This window comes from Taeniopygia guttata, chromosome Z (genome assembly GCF_048771995.1).
Source record: "Taeniopygia guttata chromosome Z, bTaeGut7.mat, whole genome shotgun sequence".
Lineage (NCBI taxonomy): Eukaryota > Metazoa > Chordata > Aves > Passeriformes > Estrildidae > Taeniopygia > Taeniopygia guttata.
This window is the reverse complement of record NC_133063.1, coordinates 67240598-67260071: the sequence shown is the minus strand read 5'-3', so window position 1 is coordinate 67260071 and position 19474 is coordinate 67240598. Positions and strand designations below refer to the sequence as shown.

General features: G+C 33.9%; 1 protein-coding gene across 3 annotated transcripts in view; it reads left to right on the top strand.

The window, feature by feature from the left end:
- Positions 1–19474, top strand: part of TNPO1 (transportin 1) — a 75535-nt gene that overhangs the window by 46693 nt on the left and 9368 nt on the right. The window contains exons 9-24 of one of the 3 annotated variants that reach the window (XM_072922084.1): positions 311–433; positions 900–1018; positions 3306–3366; positions 4012–4180; positions 5672–5824; positions 7010–7235; positions 9630–9801; positions 11023–11109; positions 11881–11988; positions 12164–12322; positions 12417–12504; positions 13445–13543; positions 13750–13845; positions 16563–16638; positions 17438–17537; positions 18922–18996. In XM_072922084.1, coding sequence (XP_072778185.1) covers positions 311–433; positions 900–1018; positions 3306–3366; positions 4012–4180; positions 5672–5824; positions 7010–7235; positions 9630–9801; positions 11023–11109; positions 11881–11988; positions 12164–12322; positions 12417–12504; positions 13445–13543; positions 13750–13845; positions 16563–16638; positions 17438–17537; positions 18922–18996 — 1911 coding nt within the window. Of the gene's footprint in view, positions 1–310; positions 434–899; positions 1019–3305; positions 3367–4011; positions 4181–5671; positions 5825–7009; positions 7236–9629; positions 9802–11022; positions 11110–11880; positions 11989–12163; positions 12323–12416; positions 12505–13444; positions 13544–13749; positions 13846–16562; positions 16639–16732; positions 16806–17437; positions 17538–18921; positions 18997–19474 lie in introns of those variants that run through there. The other 2 variants (XM_072922085.1, XM_072922086.1) reach the window with 2 other exon arrangements.

Genomic DNA, 19474 nt, shown 5'->3' with positions numbered 1-19474 from the left:
AGCTTGTCTAGAGTATTTTATTTGCTCCTTTTATGTACTGACACAATTTATATTAAAAGTAAATATTATCCAGAAGTACTGTTCTTGTACCAGTGTTAATACACAGTGTCATATTTATGTATAAAATATACACTGAGAGGCTGAAGAGTCAAATTGCTAACCCATATGTCTTTAAAAAATAAAATAGTATTCTGAGGTGTGCATTGGGCAAGTATAGAGGTACATCTATGTCCCTTAGTCAGCATGTCAATTCTAATACAAGTTGAACTTGATGAATTGAGGTTTTTCAACTGTTACTACTTTCCAACAGAATCTTTTTGCACTGGCTGGTGATGAAGAGCCTGAAGTACGCAAAAATGTTTGCCGTGCTCTTGTAATGTTGCTGGAAGTTCGAATGGATCGCCTGCTTCCTCATATGATTAGTATAGTTGAGGTGAGTCTCATTTCCTAGATGTTCCACAGATTCCCCTGTTTGACATTGCAGAAATAATAAATAAAAAGTATTCATAAGAACAGGTGTGTTGCTCTTGCACTTGCTAGCTCTTTGTTTCCCTTTAAGACTGAGATTGCGAAACATTCTTATCTAATTGCAAATTGACATTGTGTTTGAAGGCAATGCATATGGCAGTTGTTTATTCTTCATTAAGTCAATTATCCCGAAATGGCTGGGATCACAGCCAGGCATTGACCCTAAGTGCGAAAATTATGTTAAAAATCTAGCACTAGTGCTGTAACTGCTCCAGTTTACACATTGAAGCTGTCACTTTTTGCAATGTGCTGACTATAACCAGGATAAAGCATGTTATTTTACATTCCTGAGATGCTCTTTGAGCTGCTAATTAAGAAGTTCTAACATAAATGTTCTATTTTATACAACTAATTTATTTTATATTGTGTAGTACATGCTTCAAAGGACCCAGGACCAAGATGAAAATGTGGCTTTGGAGGCATGTGAATTTTGGCTGACTTTGGCTGAACAGCCGATTTGTAAAGAGGTATTATGTCGGCATCTTACTAAGTAAGTATCAATAATTACAACTCATACTTATTTCCAGACAGTCCTCTTAAAATTTCAGTTGACTTGTTCATGGATACTCTCAGAGACAGTGTATATGGCTTGCAGTATGCTTAGAAAAATTCCATAGCTAATTCTTGTGCATAGTAAAATTGAAAAGACTTCTGGGGGTTTCAGACCCAGTGAACTCCAGAAACAATTTAACTGTGTCACTGTAGTGCTTACCTCAAATTTAGCAGCTGTTACACTTCATGTGAATGCAAAGATACAGTAAAATGCACTTAAGTGAACAACTCCACGTGACATTACCCATAATATCTGGTCATCTTGAACGTGTCGTCTTGACTACTGCTATGTAGGCATCTCTGTGCAGTGCTTCAATGTGCATTGTCATACAAAGGGTTCTTCATTTGAAAAAGAGCATAAAGCAAAATGGCACAGCTTGGATTAAGGAATCAATTTTGTATCAATTACTCTTACAAGTTAATGTGAAAAAAAAAGCCTGTGCAATTTGTTCCTTCATACTTCTGCAGCCTGATAGTAGTTTAAGTTTCAAAATGTACTTCATCAAAGTTTCAAAAAGTTTTCCTATGCCTCAAGAGATAGGTCTTTGATTAAATGGGATAAATATCCATGTGTGTAATGTAAATATCTTTTTTTCTGCAACAGTGCTTGCAACTTCCTCCAGTCTACTTTGAAATCTTTTACAATAGGAAATTAGTTCTTCAGTGTTGCCATCAAATGAATACTCTTTCTTTTCATTTATTCTTTGAAGATTTTTTAAATATGGACAGAGTTCTCTCAAGATTTTGAGTGGAAGAACTGAATGATAAGGAGACACATCCTTCTCAGCAAAAATAGCATTATAGATGTGAAGTAATTAAAATAGAAAGCAAAATTTTCGTTTTCCTAGCCAATTAAAAAATATAAAATTGAGATTAAAACATACACTGTTGCAGAGAAAGACTAGGAGTTAAAACCAGGAGAATGTGTTACAAGAAATTATTTTTAAATTTCAAAATGGTCTGATTTAATTCCTGTTTTTGTAGTTTACAAGGCAAAAGAATGATAGATACTACATAATAGCAGTTCCCAGCACACACCACGTAGTTAACAACTACTAGTATTAAATCTCTTTTGGCCTACATGAACCTTGACATTGCAACAGCATCATACTAATTTTTTTTTAAAAATTAAGCTTTTAAATATCTAGAAAAATAAATTATTAAGAGTCACATCATGTTTTTCCTCATGATCTTTCAATGTCATGTGTGTTTAAGGCAACTTATTTCTTGGTGAGTCCTTGCTTGACTAGTCAGTACTTGATAATCTTAAAATTTTGTATGTTAAATTAAAAGAGACAAGATCTTAAAATTTGTTCATGCAGTTTCTAATATCTATTCCATTTTATGCCTTATGCTTTTTTATTAAATATATATTTCACAAAGTATGCTGCAGAAATGCCAATGAATTGGTGATATAATGTTTATACTTACTATTCCTTCATTTAAAGTTTAGAAAATAATGTGACACTGCAGCGTGTGATTATTAGAGCAAGCCTGACACTTTCAAAAACAATACATGCAGAATATAGCAAGATTGAGTCTGTCACTGTTGCTGTGTCATCCATGGTTATTAGTTTCATTTGGCTTATATATTCTTACACATTTTTTCTTTTGTTGTGGTGAACATGTTTTAATGGGAAGTATTTTACTTTTTTCCTTAGTTCTTTTTTAGCTATACATCTATACAGTTGGAGCCCTATAGTCATAATCTGTTTAATAATTAATAATTATGTAAATCCTAATATGGATTAGTCAAGATTTCTGCAATGTTGAAAGCTTGTCTTACTGAAGTAATCATGAGGTAATAGAAGAGATTAATGTCGTTCAGCATCCATCTTTAACAGTAGTGAGGTAAAATCTTCATTGATAAGTAAATAAAGTGACAAGTACTATTGGCAAGAGTCAATTTATCGTGCATATTATGGGAGTTTGAATTCTTACTAAAAACCTATAGATGTAATTTCTGAAAGGTCCTTCCAAATAAGTTCATCAGTTGTGTCGTTGGGCTACTTCTATTTAAAAGTTTGTAATTTGAAATAACACTTTTTCTCATTACAAAGTATTGATGAAGCTTATGACATGGAACTTGGTTTAGGTATCTCTTTTTATCTGGCTAAGATATTTCTCTTTTGAGTTGGAAGGTGAGGTCAGAAGTATGGCCCATATAAATTCAAACTGTTGCTTTTTTATGTGTTACTTTAATATGTATAAATATTTCTTTGTAGGCTGATACCTGTGCTGGTAAATGGTATGAAATATTCAGAGATTGATATTATTCTGTTGAAGGTGAGCATCAGTTTCTTTTACTTTGTTGGAATAGTTGGTTAGGTTCTGACCTCTAAATCATAATGATTCAGGTCAGAGTGGGCAGACCTAGTCTACCATCTCTTCAGTGGAGAATTAACTTTCTGGAGCAAAGTATGCAGTTCCAAATACTAAATGCAACTGATGCTGTGTTTGTTGGAAAATAATCTGTGGCTCTCCTGCTTTGTCCCAGTCCCCTCCCACACAATTTAGGCAAAGCTGGGATATTATTACCATGAACTCTTGCAAGAATTCGGCATTAAAAATGTTCGGAACTAATTCTAATGCCTTTTAGGTTGAAACCTAGCTTTTTCCATCACTACCTATGTCTGTGTATCAAAATTTCTTAATCACCTCTTTCTATTTCATTCCCATTGAGTAATTTCTTAACAAGAAGGTTACTTTAGGAGTGAGCATACCTCTCTTCCTTGTATCTTTCTATTGCTTTTCTGGTAAATACAGCAGTAGAACACAGAAACAGTGGCATTTTTTTGGTTGAGCAGCTCAGGTACACTGACAAAATCTTGAACTTTATACACTTTCAAAATCTTGAACTAAAACTACATTGTTAACTTTCTTGAGCAATACAGTTGGACAAGTTTTTCTAATAAAACAATTTGATGACAGGGGGATGTTGAAGAAGATGAAGCTATTCCAGATAGTGAGCAGGATATAAGGCCTCGTTTCCATCGTTCGAAGACGGTGGCTCAGCAACATGAAGAAGATGGTATTGAAGATGATGATGATGATGACGATGAACTTGATGATGATGATACTATTTCTGACTGGAATTTAAGTAGGTCAAAGTAACATGTGAAAAGCTTTGAACAAGAGCTACTTGCATAATACAAGAACCACAGTAAAAAGACAAATTTGTGTATAAGGAATACCAAGACTTTTTTTTTTTACTAGAAAAATAACTATCTGCTGACATAATTGGTGGGTTTGTTGGAGCGGGGAGCCTTTGAGATGGCACTTTGTATTGGCAAAAGCTATCCATCTGTAAGCTTATTTTGAATATGGCAGATTTAGTTGCAAATATTTATTTTATACAATTCAATTGAGCTTTCAGACTTAATATTTTATGAAATAATAAAATTCCTGTATCACATGTTTAAATTCAATTTAAAAAGATAAAAAATAGCTTTGCACATTGATACCTGGAGCATGCTTAATAATGCTTTCTTTAATTTCAGTCTTTCCTCTAAAATTGGGTTGTATTTGGTTTGGTTTGGGTTGTTTTTTATTCCCATGTGAACATTCTACTACCTGTGGCCCTTACAGGTATTTCTTTTCTCAGTGAGGAATTTACTTCTCAGTAGAGTACTTTAGTTGTGAAGGTAGGAGATGGCTCTGAGGAAACCAGAGTTCGGATATCCTGTTGGGAGGTTCATAGGACCTTTAGGTTAATAGGCTATGTTACAAGGAAAGAAAATACCACAAACTGTTTTTTAAGGTCAGTGACAGAAAATAGCTGGTGAAATTCTGACAAATCTGATTTGAAATTGCTTTGCAAGCAAACTCATTGTGGAATAATGCTTTGAGATGTGGGCATAGCCACATAGGTCTTTTTCCCCAAGGCCACAAGTTTTCACAACAGGTGAATTTAACTTCAGGCTTATCGATGTATCTGAGATGTGTCTGAAGAATTACTGCTGTTGAAAATATGTGTGCAAATATGCTTGTTTCTGTAAAGCTGTATCTTGGAAAAAAAGTGTAGTTTTATGTTCTTAATATTCTTTTTGTCACTGCTGTGTGTAGAGATTGCAGCATTAAATATGCATTTTCTGAGAAAGAGCTGAAATTACAGAAGATGCTCTGTGACGCACGATTTTGAGTAAAACAGTGAGAAAGACGAAGTTGTTCAGGAATGGTGGCCTAAAAGAGAAAGTGTAGAACACTTCAGAAATGTGTAATGACATATGTTATTTGGATTTGAGAAAATTTGTATTGTCTGAAAATCGGAATTGTGTGCCCTATTACATATCTAATGTTCCATATTTGACTTCCAGTTTGAACAGAGATGAAACACCAGTATAGCTTGACAATTTAGCAGCATTGCTTACGAATGAGACCAGTGCAATTCTTTATGGCAGATTAAGAAGGAATTTATATTAAAATGGCTTTTTAAGAGCTGTGGCCTTGCCCAGGAGCACAGTGGATCCCTCTGTAGTGTAATGGAGTGGAAGTATGTTCCCTCCTGGTACACTGAGAATCCACTGGCAGCTCAGAGTTAAAAAGCGTGTTTGTATAGTAAGCAGAGATTAACACAGTTAATTCCCTTCAGGGAAATGTTCTGCTGCTGCTCTAGATGTCCTAGCTAATGTATTTCGTGATGAACTTCTACCACACATCTTGCCACTGTTGAAGGAATTGCTCTTCCACCCCGAGTGGGTAGTTAAAGAATCTGGTATCCTTGTTCTTGGTGCAATTGCTGAAGGTAAGGCAACAGTTCGTATCAGGTTTCTGATTTTTAAATTAGTTCTAAAGTAGCTTGGGTGAACTTACTAATGCAAGCAAGTGTATGTCCTTAGCTGGTTTGGTTTTGGTAATTAATCTCTTCCTCTACTGATAGGTGACTGTAGTTGTTTTATTTTTAATTTTCAAATTTGTGCACGTTTGGGAGGCTAAACAGATTACATGATTTCTTTTATTTCTCCTTTTCTAAACTTTGCAGTATAGATGTTTTGATGTCTCTCAAAATACTAGCTTGTTTTCATAGAATAAAAATATTCAATAAATTTTAGCCTTAGATTTTAAGTGTTTTCAGAAATGGTGAAGACCATTTCTGTGACTTCAGTACACTAAGATGCCTTTTGTAGATGGTCCTCCAATTAAAGTAGGTTAACTTCCATTCTTTTTTAGTTCCTCACAGTCTTGCTTGGTTTTTGGCTGAAGTTCCAGCATCTCTGTCCCTTTTGCAAGATGAAGAAGTAGATTTGGGTTCATGCCCAGATTATCTTTTTTTCCCCTCACTGTCTAATGAACATCCTTCTTTTTACTGTTATTAGAAAAGTTTTCGTTGGTTTGGATTTCCACCTCTGACAAGGTGGAAGTTAGTACTTCTGGAAAATCTCAATGTCTTATTGCCCTTGCCGACTTGAAGGATGCAGATTTTATTCCTGGTCAATGTTGGTATGATTTTAGGAAAAAACGAAGAAATCTGAATTTCTAAGGAATCCTTTCTCATGTGATGATTTGTTGTCAAGTCTTTCTCTGCTTGGTATTTTCTTGTTTATTTTGAGTAGACTGAAGTAGCTTCAGAAACTTTATTTGGATGTACTTACTCTACTACATTCAATAAAGCATTTCTGGAAATTGGGGAAGCACTGAAGTAGAAATGTAATTGAAAAAGATGTAACTTTAATAGATTATTTAATTATTATATAATAATTTTGATAATTTAATTATTATGTGATATTATAATAATTATCATTATTATTTACATAAGAGGGTTTTTTAGAAGTTTATATAAACTCATTAGACTTGCTTTGTTAAATTTGTATTTTTAACTGCATGTTGTATTCCTATGTGGTAGAGAATGAAAATGTCTCTCATAGGAAACAGAAAACAGTGGAATTTTTCATTAATTCTGGTACTGCAATAGCTATATTTTTCTTTCCAGGCTGCATGCAGGGGATGATTCCATATCTTCCAGAGCTAATCCCTCACCTTATTCAGTGCCTCTCTGACAAAAAGGCTCTTGTGCGCTCCATTACATGCTGGACTCTTAGTCGCTATGCACACTGGGTAGTTAGTCAACCCCCAGACACATACTTGAAGCCATTAATGACTGAGTTGCTAAAGCGTATCTTGGATAGCAACAAGAGAGTACAAGAAGCTGCCTGCAGGTAAGCCAAAGCTTAAGCAAACATCACTATCCATTACACTGCATTTTTTTACCATGAGAAACTATTTTCATGCCCTTATCAGTCAATGCGTGACTTCATTTCTAGCTCTTACTCTTCCTCTTAAATTAGAGTAGATGCAACTTTCTCCCAAATTGTAATAACATAAAAAAAGTTAACATCTATTTCTCCAGTGCAGTTTGTTTTCAGAGTACGTAAAGCAGCAGCATAAATAATTGATTGCACTAAATTAGCTGTTTGCAACACTTACTTTCAATATATGCTGTTTCATTGACCAGAAATTTGGCCTTTTTTAAAAATGTCTGTAAACATGGTCAGAGCTGAATACAGTGGAAAGCTGTCCTATCATTGGATTACTGAAAGTGTTTGTACTTAGCATTACCAAAACATTTTGCTTATGATTATTTCAAGGCATATTACCCTTCTCTTGAAGCGACATGCTGGGAGGTAAGATTCCCTTCTCCCACTCCAGTTCTTTAAAAAAAAAAAAAAAAAAAAATTGCTTAATTAGTGGACACAACATTAACAGAATGGGAATGTGTGGACTCCCTATTGCATCAAAAAAAATTTACATGTCAGTTTTTGTCAGACTGGAGTGTACACAGCTAGCTTTCAATGTTTCTTCAGAAGCAGTTACATCTGCCTCTGAACACCTGAAACATAATAAAAATAGTAGTAGTAGTAGTAATAATAATAGTAATAATAATAATAGCCACCCCCAAATGTCAATAGTGCCTAAGGAAAGTGATGAGTTTAGGGTTCTTGGGCTAAGCTTTGCTCAAAAGGAATCTATATTCTTGCCTGACAACAGATACAATGACTTTATGAAATGTACTTAGTAAGATTTAGGAATGAAACACTGTTTCCTTTTTGTCTGCAAAAATTTGGCTAGCAAGTTTGGGTAGCTTTAATGTCTTTTCTATTTATTATATTAAAAAAACCCCAAATGCAAAACCCAAAAATTAAGCAAAACAAACAAGGAACCAAAAAAAAACCCAAAGGAAAATCTTCCACTTCTCTTCAAGATTTCCTCGTCCAAAACATGGCTGAAAATCTGCATTTAGTTGAACACAGCTATGTTGTGGTGTACTTAAATAACCGCACCTGGCAATTGTGACAGATGTGCAATGGGCCATGGAAACCAGGAAATCTAGAATGGAAATATTAAAAATTACAGTACACCTGATTTTTTTTTCTTATTATTATAAGTCCATTGTCAGACTTGGAGCAAGTTTTGAGATACTTTCTTTAGAGCTTTATCTCAACTCTGAGTAGTTGCATACATTGTTTATGTCTACCAAATTGGAGATTGGTCATAGGATACTGTATGTTTTTGTTCCTAAATTCTGTATGGTAGCAGACGTCTAACATTCACTTCTGTACTTTCAAGAAACTGCTCCTTTAGTTGACAACACACAGAATGATATTTTACTGAAATACATTTTTCTGCTCAAGTTGTATGCCTTTCTGAAAAATGTTTAATAATAAAATAAAAAATAAAAAATAAAATAAATAAAGTAAGGATGATAGCCATTTAGGATTCACAGTTCTCTTGTGTTTAAAACCTGCATTTCTGTATTTGGTAGCAGACAGTGGTGTGTTTATCTCATGCAGTGATGCATGTATTTTAGTGCAGAGATAAGCTAATAATCTTGTTGAGAGAGCTAGGCCAGTATATCTTCAAAAGCTCCATAATTTTTCCCTTTCCTTAATGTTTCTCTGAAACTGTGTCTCTGGTGTGGGGGGATTTTTTTTATTTTCTTTCATTTTGGATGGGTTTCCTTAACTCTACTGTTGAAACACTGGATAGACAAGGTGAAAAGTTTCCATGATGTCATGATGTGTGCTTTGACCAAGTGCAGCTAAAACTGTTCATCCTCCATATTTGCTTTTAGTTTTCCATGTCTTTCTATATATTTTTCTATGTAGTAAACAGCAACAGTACCAGGTGATGTTTGCATTGTACTGGCAGAGCAGCATCAAAATGTCTAGGTGCAGCTACTGTCTACATTGAAGATAGTGGTCCATTTTTAACTTAAATAATCAGCTTTTGTTGAGGCTCCTCTGTTTTACTTAGCATATTGTAACTTTTTCGCTAATGCTTTTATTTTAGTGGGGGACTCCCTAAAGAGTTTTATGGAAATACATTAAAATTTTGTTCTTCACAATGTAAAAGCTGGATCCTTATGGGTGATTTTGTGTTCAGTTAAAAAAGATCAAAGTTATTTAAGTATTACCTTTTTGGAAGTATATCATACATTAATTTGAGGACTTAAATACAGCTTTATGTTAAAACAGAAATAGGTTAAGTAGAGCATTTTGGGGTTGTCTTGTTTCATTGTTTCCAAGGTACTAACCTGTTTTGTTGTCCTTCAGTGCCTTTGCTACTCTAGAAGAGGAGGCTTGTACAGAGCTTGTTCCTTATCTTGCATATATACTTGACACTTTGGTCTTCGCATTTAGTAAATACCAGCATAAAAACCTGCTCATTCTTTATGATGCTATAGGAACTCTAGCAGATTCTGTAGGACATCATCTAAATAAACCAGTGAGTATACCTTATGTTCTGTAGAAGGAGTTACTATATTTAAAAAACTTGTTCAGCGTTTTTTGTAGTGTGTTTTGCATGTTATAAACTAGAAATGCTGGTATTTCCATGTACCTTTTATTAGTGCGACATGCTTACAGATAAAATAGACTGCACATAATTTTCCCACTACACAAATATTTGCCATTTTGAGTAAACAAGCAAAAGTATGTGATTTTTTGTGAAATGTGCTGTTCATCATGATTTTCTTCATGCTTCAAGTTTTTTTTAGCTCAGAGATGATGTCACTATAGATACCCCATTTGGACAAAGCACAGGCAAATGTGGTAGGGTTGTTTTTAGTGTACATGTATTAATAAGCAGAAGATGTACATGTCATATGTTTGCATCTTATGATGATTATTGAAACTTGTTTTATTTCTCTATAGCACTTCAAATTACATATATGCCCTAGGAAAAAAAAAAAAATTAGTTGTTTCTATTTTACTTGCCATCTGGACCCCCACACCATCAAAAACCTGTTTTTCAGTCTCTCTCTGAGCCTGGCCACCTTGACGTTTTACAGTATCAGGAGGAAGCTAAATGGCAGCTCCTGATGAGGGTGGGACTTCCTTTAGGCAGTTAGAATTTTGTATCTTTGGACATAGCAAAACCAGTTGGCTCTTTGGATACCTTCTGCAAGCAACAGCACTGTAGAGGTGCCTTGCTTAATGTCCTTATGACTGTGGCTGTGCAGTGGCAAGGAATCCAACTTTGTCTAGAAGGACTAAGTGATTCCTTCTGGAGGGATAGGAAATTTCTTTGTGGATGGTTAGTTTGAGGAAGAAGTTTAGAACTTGTGGTCATGGATATAGGGTTGTAGCATCAGGGCAGTAGAAAATGGTTGAGAAAAGCAGGTGGCACATGTAGAGCCACAATGTAAATATAAAAATGTTTTCAGTATGCCTTGAGGCAGTCAGATAGGTAACCTGGGTAGCTATGCTAAAACCAAACTTGGAGGAAGATATTCCCTTTTTAAAGATACTTAAGTGCTTTTGGAAAAAATATCAAACACAAATTGTAAAATCTAGTATTAAAATATTTCTATGAATTGCAACAGTGATTGAATTACAGTACACCTGTTTGTTCCTTTATTTGAAAAAGTGTATCTCAGTTATTTTTTAACTTTGAAATAGAGTGGTAAGCAGTAAAGTGTTTTAGCAGCATTTTCATCCTAAACAGGAATATATTCAGATGCTAATGCCTCCATTGATCCAGAAGTGGAACATGCTGAAGGATGAGGATAAAGATCTCTTCCCTTTATTAGAGGTAAATGTTAAAATGTGAATATTTTTTATCAACTTTTTTTAGAAATTGCTTTTTTTACTAAAGGCATTCTTCCTAGGAAATATGACTATAAAAGCTGACGTTTTTAGCTATTTTCCATTAGGGAAAAAATATTCTGGCCGTGGTAAAAAAATTTTATGACTGAATAAATGTCCTTAGGTTTAGCTGAAATAACTTAGATTTTATTCTGCCATTGTGGAGTGTTTTCTTGGACAGGATTCTTTTACCAAAAAAGGTTTCTATCCTCTTTATTCTTGTCTTCTTTCTCCTTGCTCTCCCTTCATCCCTCCATTAAAACTATTGTTAGACAAGCTGAAGGTATGAACCAGGCCATGTAGTCTAATGCTCTTTACTTGCTGTAAAGCACCTCTAGAAGAAAACACCTCCAGAAAAAATTAGTTTTGTAACTCTTAGGTTATATTAGGGCTTGTTCATGGTCAAGATTAGTGTAAGTGCTGTCTGAATTATCGTAACTGGTTTTGCATACATTTTCTTGGCTAATGGTTAAGAAGATGCTGCTGCTGAGAAATTTTCTCAACTGGTGTATGCAGGAGCAAGTAACAACTTGCTGATAGTTGCCTTGGCTAAGCTGAATTGGTACTGCCTTTCTAGGTAGTATTTACTTAATCAGTTACTTGTTGGTGTACTTAAAATCCTAAGTTCCAAATTGCCTCTCCCAAGTAAAAGACTCTTCAGGCATGTGAAGAAAAGTAGTGACTGTTTTATCTCTCTCCATTTTTTTTTTAATTCCAGTGCCTGTCGTCAGTTGCTACTGCCTTGCAATCTGGCTTTCTTCCATACTGTGAACCTGTGTACCAGCGCTGTGTAAATCTGGTGCAGAAGACACTTGCACAAGCCATGGTATTTTGCTATAACTATTCCAATGTTACTTCACTAAACCGAAGTGTTAACTATGTAAAATTAGAGGTGTGCAGGGAAATTGAATATCTATATGAGGGTGCAGTTCTGCAGGTTTTTTATCATACATCTGAGAAAATCCAGTGTAATTTTGAAAATATGTACTTATTTGTTACAGTTGCATAATGCTCAGCCAGACCAATATGAGGCTCCAGATAAAGATTTCATGATTGTGGCTCTTGATTTACTCAGTGGTTTAGCTGAAGGACTTGGAGGCAATATTGAACAGCTAGTGGCTCGCAGCAATATCCTGACACTAATGTATCAATGCATGCAGGTGAGATGAATAAGGTGTTTGATCTACACATGTCCTTTATTCAGAGAATCAGCAACTCATCTAGAATTGTAATTTTTTTTCTTCCTCTCTTTAGGACAAAATGCCTGAGGTACGGCAGAGTTCTTTTGCATTGTTAGGTGACCTGACAAAGGCATGTTTTCAGCATGTTAAACCTTGCATCGGTATGTGGATTTTACATGTTTAATGACTTGTTTTCCAAATGTCTAAGAGATTGTATTAGCCATTGTTATGCTCCTTGTTCTGTGGGTTGCCTTTTTAAGATGTGATACATGGTAATTTTCTGTAAAAGTCTTTTGTCCCTTTAAAGAAAACATGTTGTTCCTATTTTTGTGGACAGTGCAAAAGTTGATTTTTCTTCTTTATTTTTATCGCTCTCTTTGTTCTAGAATTTATTGTTAAGTAAAAATATGTCTAATATATAAATCCAAAAATGAGGTAGAGGATAAGGTTTTAGTTTGTTTTTCTGCCTTGTTTTTATTTCTGTGGAAAGTGTCAGTGATACACTTCCACAATGTTTGGTCTTTCTTCCCACAGATACTGTTGAGATGCACTTGCCAAATGAATGTTTGGATAGGCTTGGAATTTAAAATTATTTGGCAGATGTTATAATGACCTTTTTGACACACTTTTCTCTAAAGTTTAATCAAAGATGTAATTGCCTTCTAGTCTTTGTTGATTTTTCAGGGGTAGCTGAATACATGGTTATGTAGGTGATCTGGGGGATGCTCAGCCATATGATAAAACTAGTGCTTGTAGCTGTGGTTTTTTTTCTTCTCTTCCTCTCTCTCCTCTCACCTGAGAAAGGGAAGGAGAGAAGATTTCTACATAAAAGTTACATAAAGATAAACCCTTTTAGGAAGATTCTAAAAGCATAATTTGAAAATATTTGCATTTATCTGCTTAGGTTCTAAATTCCAGATGAGTCTGATAGATAGCTGGAATATAGCTCTTGTTAATCTGAATGTAACACTTTCCAAGTATTTAAATAGGCTTACATTATCTTTTTCTTAAACATCCCTTTTTTCCCCCCATCACAGTCCTAAAGAAAGGGACAAGATGGTTGTATTGTGTTATGAGTTTTTAAAATGTTGTTCTTTCTAGCTGATTTCATGCCAATTTTGGGAACCAACCTAAACCCTGAATTCATTTCTGTGTGTAATAATGCCACCTGGGCAATTGGAGAAATCTCTATCCAGATGGGTAAGATTTAAATTTTTTTTTTTTTTTTAAATCTCCGCTCATTTAGAATTATTTGTCTGGGTGTTTTGGGTGATTTTTTTAAGTGATGCCTTCATGTTAATATTTAAATTACTTGTCCTTGTTAGTGAGTTACATGTACATGTTCTGTTTACATTATGTATATTAATGGTCATTTTCTTCTGATTTTTTTTTAATTGTTGTTTTAGGTATAGAAATGCAGCCTTATATTCCAATGGTGTTGCACCAGCTTGTAGAAATAATTAACAGACCCAACACACCAAAGACGTTGTTAGAGAACACAGGTACCCAAAAAATAACCTGTACATGGTGAAGGGAATTTAAAAGATTTTTTTAAAAATAATTATTTTTTGAAATTGCATAGGTGAACTACACCAGAACTGATTTTGTTATGTACTTGGCTTTTATAAGCAAAAGCAACTCTGTTTTGCACAAGCTCTTACAAGTCTCAAGTCTTGCAGCAAATCATATATCTAGATTCTAATTGCTTTCTCCTTTTATAACATTTATTATATCTATTTATCATCTATTTAATCATTCTGATTTTATTTATGTATAAAATACAACAAATGTATGCAGTAATACTTAAGACTTAATTTCTCACTTTTTTTCATGTATGCGTGTCTTTACATGTGTACTGTATATATATGTCTAGTGTTGGAAAAATGTAATTGGCCTAAATAAAACAATGAATTTTCTGAATTTACAAAAAAGTGCACTTTTTTTTAGGTAAACTTAAAATATCATACAAAAAAATCTAGATCTGTGATGGTAGTTTTACCTTGGCATAACTGAAATTATGTTTAATTTCTGTTACCTGATCACTTAATATTCTGACTTTGTGTTCCAAAATGGGAGTAATTCCCAAGTGCCTTACTGAATTGGAATTTCTGAGGCTTGTTTCTTTTGCATTTATAGAGGCTTTGTTCTGGTATGAAAAGCACCTTCCATACTTGAGCAAAAATTTGTAGATAATATGATGGGTTTCTTGTTTACTATTTTACTAATTGAGTATTTTTTTCCTTCTCTTTGAAAACCATCTTGTAAGAAAATGACAGTTTAGTTGCTGTATCTGACATGATTGAATATGGTGCAAGTACAATGGTAGGGTTATACTTTTTGAGCAAAGTAAGAGATCATTTGGAGAGAGATTTTTCAAAGCATTTTTTTCCTTCTGTATTCTCTAAACCTAAAAGCTGCATTGTCTCTACCCCTCTATCTCATTTAGTATGGAAGGTGAACTTGAAGGAAAATTTACCTAGTTTTATGGCGTATTATAGGCACTACTTTTTGAAAAGAAAATTTTGAATCAAATACATAGATGTGAAATATACCATGGAATAGTGTAACAGTATAATACTGTAATAGTCTAACAATATAAGTTTTTCTTACTCCTGCCCTGATTCCCCTCCTCTGCACTGATGAATGTGTAATACCTGTAACTGAGAGACATCCAATAGTTAAATGTATATATGCTTCCATCATTAAGAGAATTTTTGGAAGCATCTGAACACTGATTTTGGTTTTTTTTTTTTTAATTCTCTTAATAGTATTTTAAATGTGGATGGATAACTGCAAATAAATGTTGAGTGTGGTGTACTTATAATAAGTTTGTTGTGGGATATTTTGTTGTGTGCCACTAATATGTGCAAGAATATTACTGGTTTTGCTGTAGCTTGCTGTGTAATTAATTATGAAAACAATTGTGAAAACACACTTTGACAGATTTCTGTTTCTTGTTCAGCCTGTAGCTGTAAGAATTTATAGATAAAACTTCAAATTGTATTTTCATTTGAACTTCAGTGAAGTTTTGTAAGATACCAAAAAATTTTAGACACCGTGTATGGGAATTGAGTAATACCAGTACATTTAACAGTGAGCTGCATCACATGAAGTTAATATGTTAGAGACTGCTAAGATATCCTACACCAAACTTTTATTTGAGAAAGCATCATCTGCTTTATTGCATGCTTCATGATACTGTTCACAAATGCCTGTTAATTAGAGTGTTGCATAGTATGTCCCTTGAACATAGGTTTCCTTTTTCTGCTTCATACAAATCTGCTGGATTTTAGTATTATTCATGTATTTTGCTTCAAGTAATTCTGATACATTATTCCCCACCCTCTCCTTTTTCTAAAGATTAATCTTTTGTGAGTTGAGCAAACACCATTAAAACACATTTGCATACTGATACTTTCTTTGGTCTGTCCCTCGGAACAAAGAACCAAACAATGCAGTGTAGCAATTTTGCTTTTCATGTGTCCTCATGCTTTGGTATCAGAAGTCAGATTCTTGTACATCTTATGAGGAAAACCTTTGTGAGCAGGAGAAATACTAAGATTAAGGAATTAATGTTCTACAGTCAGTTGCTTTGAGTTAGCAACCATTTTAAATTCAATTCTTGCCAAGATTATGAAGAAGATAAACATTTGAGAAGTGTTCTATCTATTTATGATTTTCAGACAGACCACAATATATTATATGTAAAAGTATTTGGAAATGTATTTTTATTGATAGAGTAGGTCTATAGAAACCTTGAATTCTAGATATTGGATAAAATAAAATGTTTAGAGTACTTGATACTAATACTGAAAATAGGTAATTTCCTTTTTTAAAAAATATCCATTATAGTACATTTAAATAAAAACTTCAAATGTATAGAGGTTAATTTACTGTAAATTATTACTCTAAAGAGAGACAGAATGGCTTCTTATATTGGAAAGCCTTTGAATTTAAAATTGTGTTTTTGGTGTTCTCTCATACTTCTTTAATTTTTTCTTTTACCTTGGAGAGTATACCATATATGTTGCTGCCTCTTATTTAGGGGGTGGTAATAAACAGCACTGGTGAAATCTTATGTTTATTATCATACACAGATTCTGTTGGTTTCTGTTTCTGAGTTATTTGTTGTTTTTTCTTTATTTTTTCTCCTCCCCCCTCATTTGCTCATGTCTTGGTTGGCGTTTGGTGGTGTATAACCGTGATTGCGTTACCTTAGCAATAACAATTGGTCGTCTTGGTTACGTTTGTCCTCAAGAGGTGGCCCCCATGCTACAGCAGTTTATAAGACCCTGGTGTGTATTATTCAATCTTTTTTTTTAATTCATTTTTCTTCACTCTCTTTCTTTCTTTCTTTCTTTCTTTCTTCTCTCTCTATCTCACTTTTAGATATATTTTCAGTTGGTTACAAAATCTCAATCCTTAATCATTGCCAACCATGTGACTAATCTTGTCCTATCAGGTTTGTGAGTTTTTAGTAGCACCGTCATGTATTCTTTATGTTGTGGCTAACGACTAATTTATGCATGGGATAAGATTGTCACATGCTTGCTGTGTTAAAGCTTGACTATGAAAGACCATTTTAAAATCCACCAGAATGATAATACAATGCATGCAAATATTGTAAAATTTAAACTGTGCATTACCTAAAATTCAGTCTGAGGCTTGAAATGCTGTAAGGAATATATGTTTATAGATTTGTTACATATAAGATAGCTTGCTTGCTGCTGTTAAAGTTCAATAACTGTTCTGTAAGTGGTATCTGACATAATTCATACCGTGATAGTATTTTATGTTCCGCTTCTAATAATGATAGTTTTTATAAGTATTTCAGATACATGTTTCTTTTGTATTTAATGGAATATAGGTCACACTTTCTGAATACAGTAAAACAAAAAGCCAGATTCTCGAGGTGATGCCTAATGGTATTCTACTAGTAAAAGCAGTATGCCACATGTGTTTTTCTAAGTGTTCAAAATTGTGTTTCAGATCATCTTATCAGTGTGACTTATTCCATCAGATACTGTCATCTAGTTTTGACTTGATTGAAGAAAAGTAATAGAGTTATCTAAGTTTTGCTTTCCAATTTGTTAGGTGCACCTCTCTGCGAAACATAAGAGACAATGAGGAAAAGGATTCAGCGTTCCGTGGGATATGTACCATGATTACGGTCAACCCCAGTGGAGTAGTCCAAGTAAGCTACATTAAATGATGCTAACTTTTCCTTAGTCATGTGAAATTTAGTGAAAGCTGTATGTGGGGTATGAAAAAGTTTACTTTGAAGAAATTCTCTACATAACATGCTGTAGCTTTATTTTGAAGTCAAGGAGCACAAAATGTTTATATTGTGAATGATGTGTGTCATGATCCTTCAGTAATTGTCATCTAAAAAGGAAAGGGGAGAAGTATTGTTAAAATGAGTTTTTGTATTTTACTGGCAATGAATATGTAAATAATGAACGTTGATTGACTGTATTTTGATACTTCTGTCAGGTTGTGGTCAAGATCTGCATGCAAATATAAGATGAAAGTTGACATTCTTAAACCCATTTTCCACATGTAACCTAGGATTTTAAAACAAGAAACAGGACAAAACCAGTAACCACCCCTTTGTTCTTAACACTTGGGTAGGGAAGATTCTGTTTCAACTTTGGATAAATTTCTGAAATTGTCAATGTGACAATGACCATGCATCTCTTCAAAATAAATGGCTGAATTTATTTTACAATTGAAGAATAGAATATGACTTGATCTTTAGTCTCCACACCTCTAAAGTAAAGCTGTATCAATGTAATATTTTTAAGAGGAAAACAAAACTGATCTTTCCCTTTTTTCTGCCTGGAATTCTTCTTCCTGAGACACGAGAATTGAGTGTTTGCCTTGTTTTGAAATGTTCAGTTCATTTCATTTAGGCCTTATTCTGTCCTTTACATTTCAGTCTTCTACTGTGTTCATTCGTGGAGCCTACAGACAAGGGTTAAATAAGGACCCATTTCATTAACTCATCTTTTCTCTAATCATCCTCAGTTCCTATTTCTTGCATTAGCAACATTTTTTTAAAAGACTGGTGTTCTGTTGGTGTAGGAGGAGGTAATGCATGACAGCAGATGAATGGAGTATAGGGATTTTGAGGTGGCTTTAGTTTTCAACCTGTATGATAAATATTCTCTGCGTCCCAGAAAAAAAATTACTTCAATAAATAAACAAGTTTGGTTTTTTTTTTTTTTATCCTAACTGGAAATGTATGAGAGATACATTTGTTGCTTGTGAGTAAAGGAAGTAGATATTGCATTTGTAGGTGTACTGAAAGAATTAAAGTTATACTAATGTGGTGTAGAGGGGAGAGTTGTGGTTGGTTTCACTGTGGTTTAATTTAAGACACTCAGCAATTTTGTAGCTGAACATTTACGCACACAATAATTTACCATTATCTGAATTAAGTGGAAAATAAATACATAAAAGCAAAAGCAGTTGAAAATTAGGATCAAAGACCATCCACTTCACAGAATGAACATCAAGCATTGTTTTCAGATGTATAAATTGAGGTTTCTAACCTATATGATTGTTTAATCTTGTAGGACTTTATTTTTTTTTGTGATGCTGTTGCATCATGGATTAGCCCAAAAGATGATCTTCGAGACATGTTCTGTAAGGTAAGATTGCTAAAATAATAGTATATCCTAGTGGTGTTTTTTTTATATCCTCTGGTCTTGTTCTCTTTGTTGCACTGCTGGTACTTTCTCTGTGTGTGATCATGAGACAGATGAAAATCCTGACTTCTTATTTTAACCTGTATCTTCTTATATGCATTTGGATTATTCCAAACTTTTTTAAATAGTTGCAAAGTTCACTTGAGGTGTTTTTTGAAGAGATAATGATCCTGAAACAGCTTTTCATAATGTCCAGCCTACTATGCTTTTCCTGCATTTGGAAGAACAGGGGAGTTTATACTATATATAAGACTTTTTCTTCAGAAAATGAGATTTATGTGGTTCAAGACTATTTTTTGCCACAAAGATGGCTACTTTATTTTGGAGATATACATAAATTGCAAATTAAAAATATCCCAGTGGTATCTTATTTGTTTCTCATAACTCCTGCTGAAAATAAGAGATTGATTAATCCTCCTCA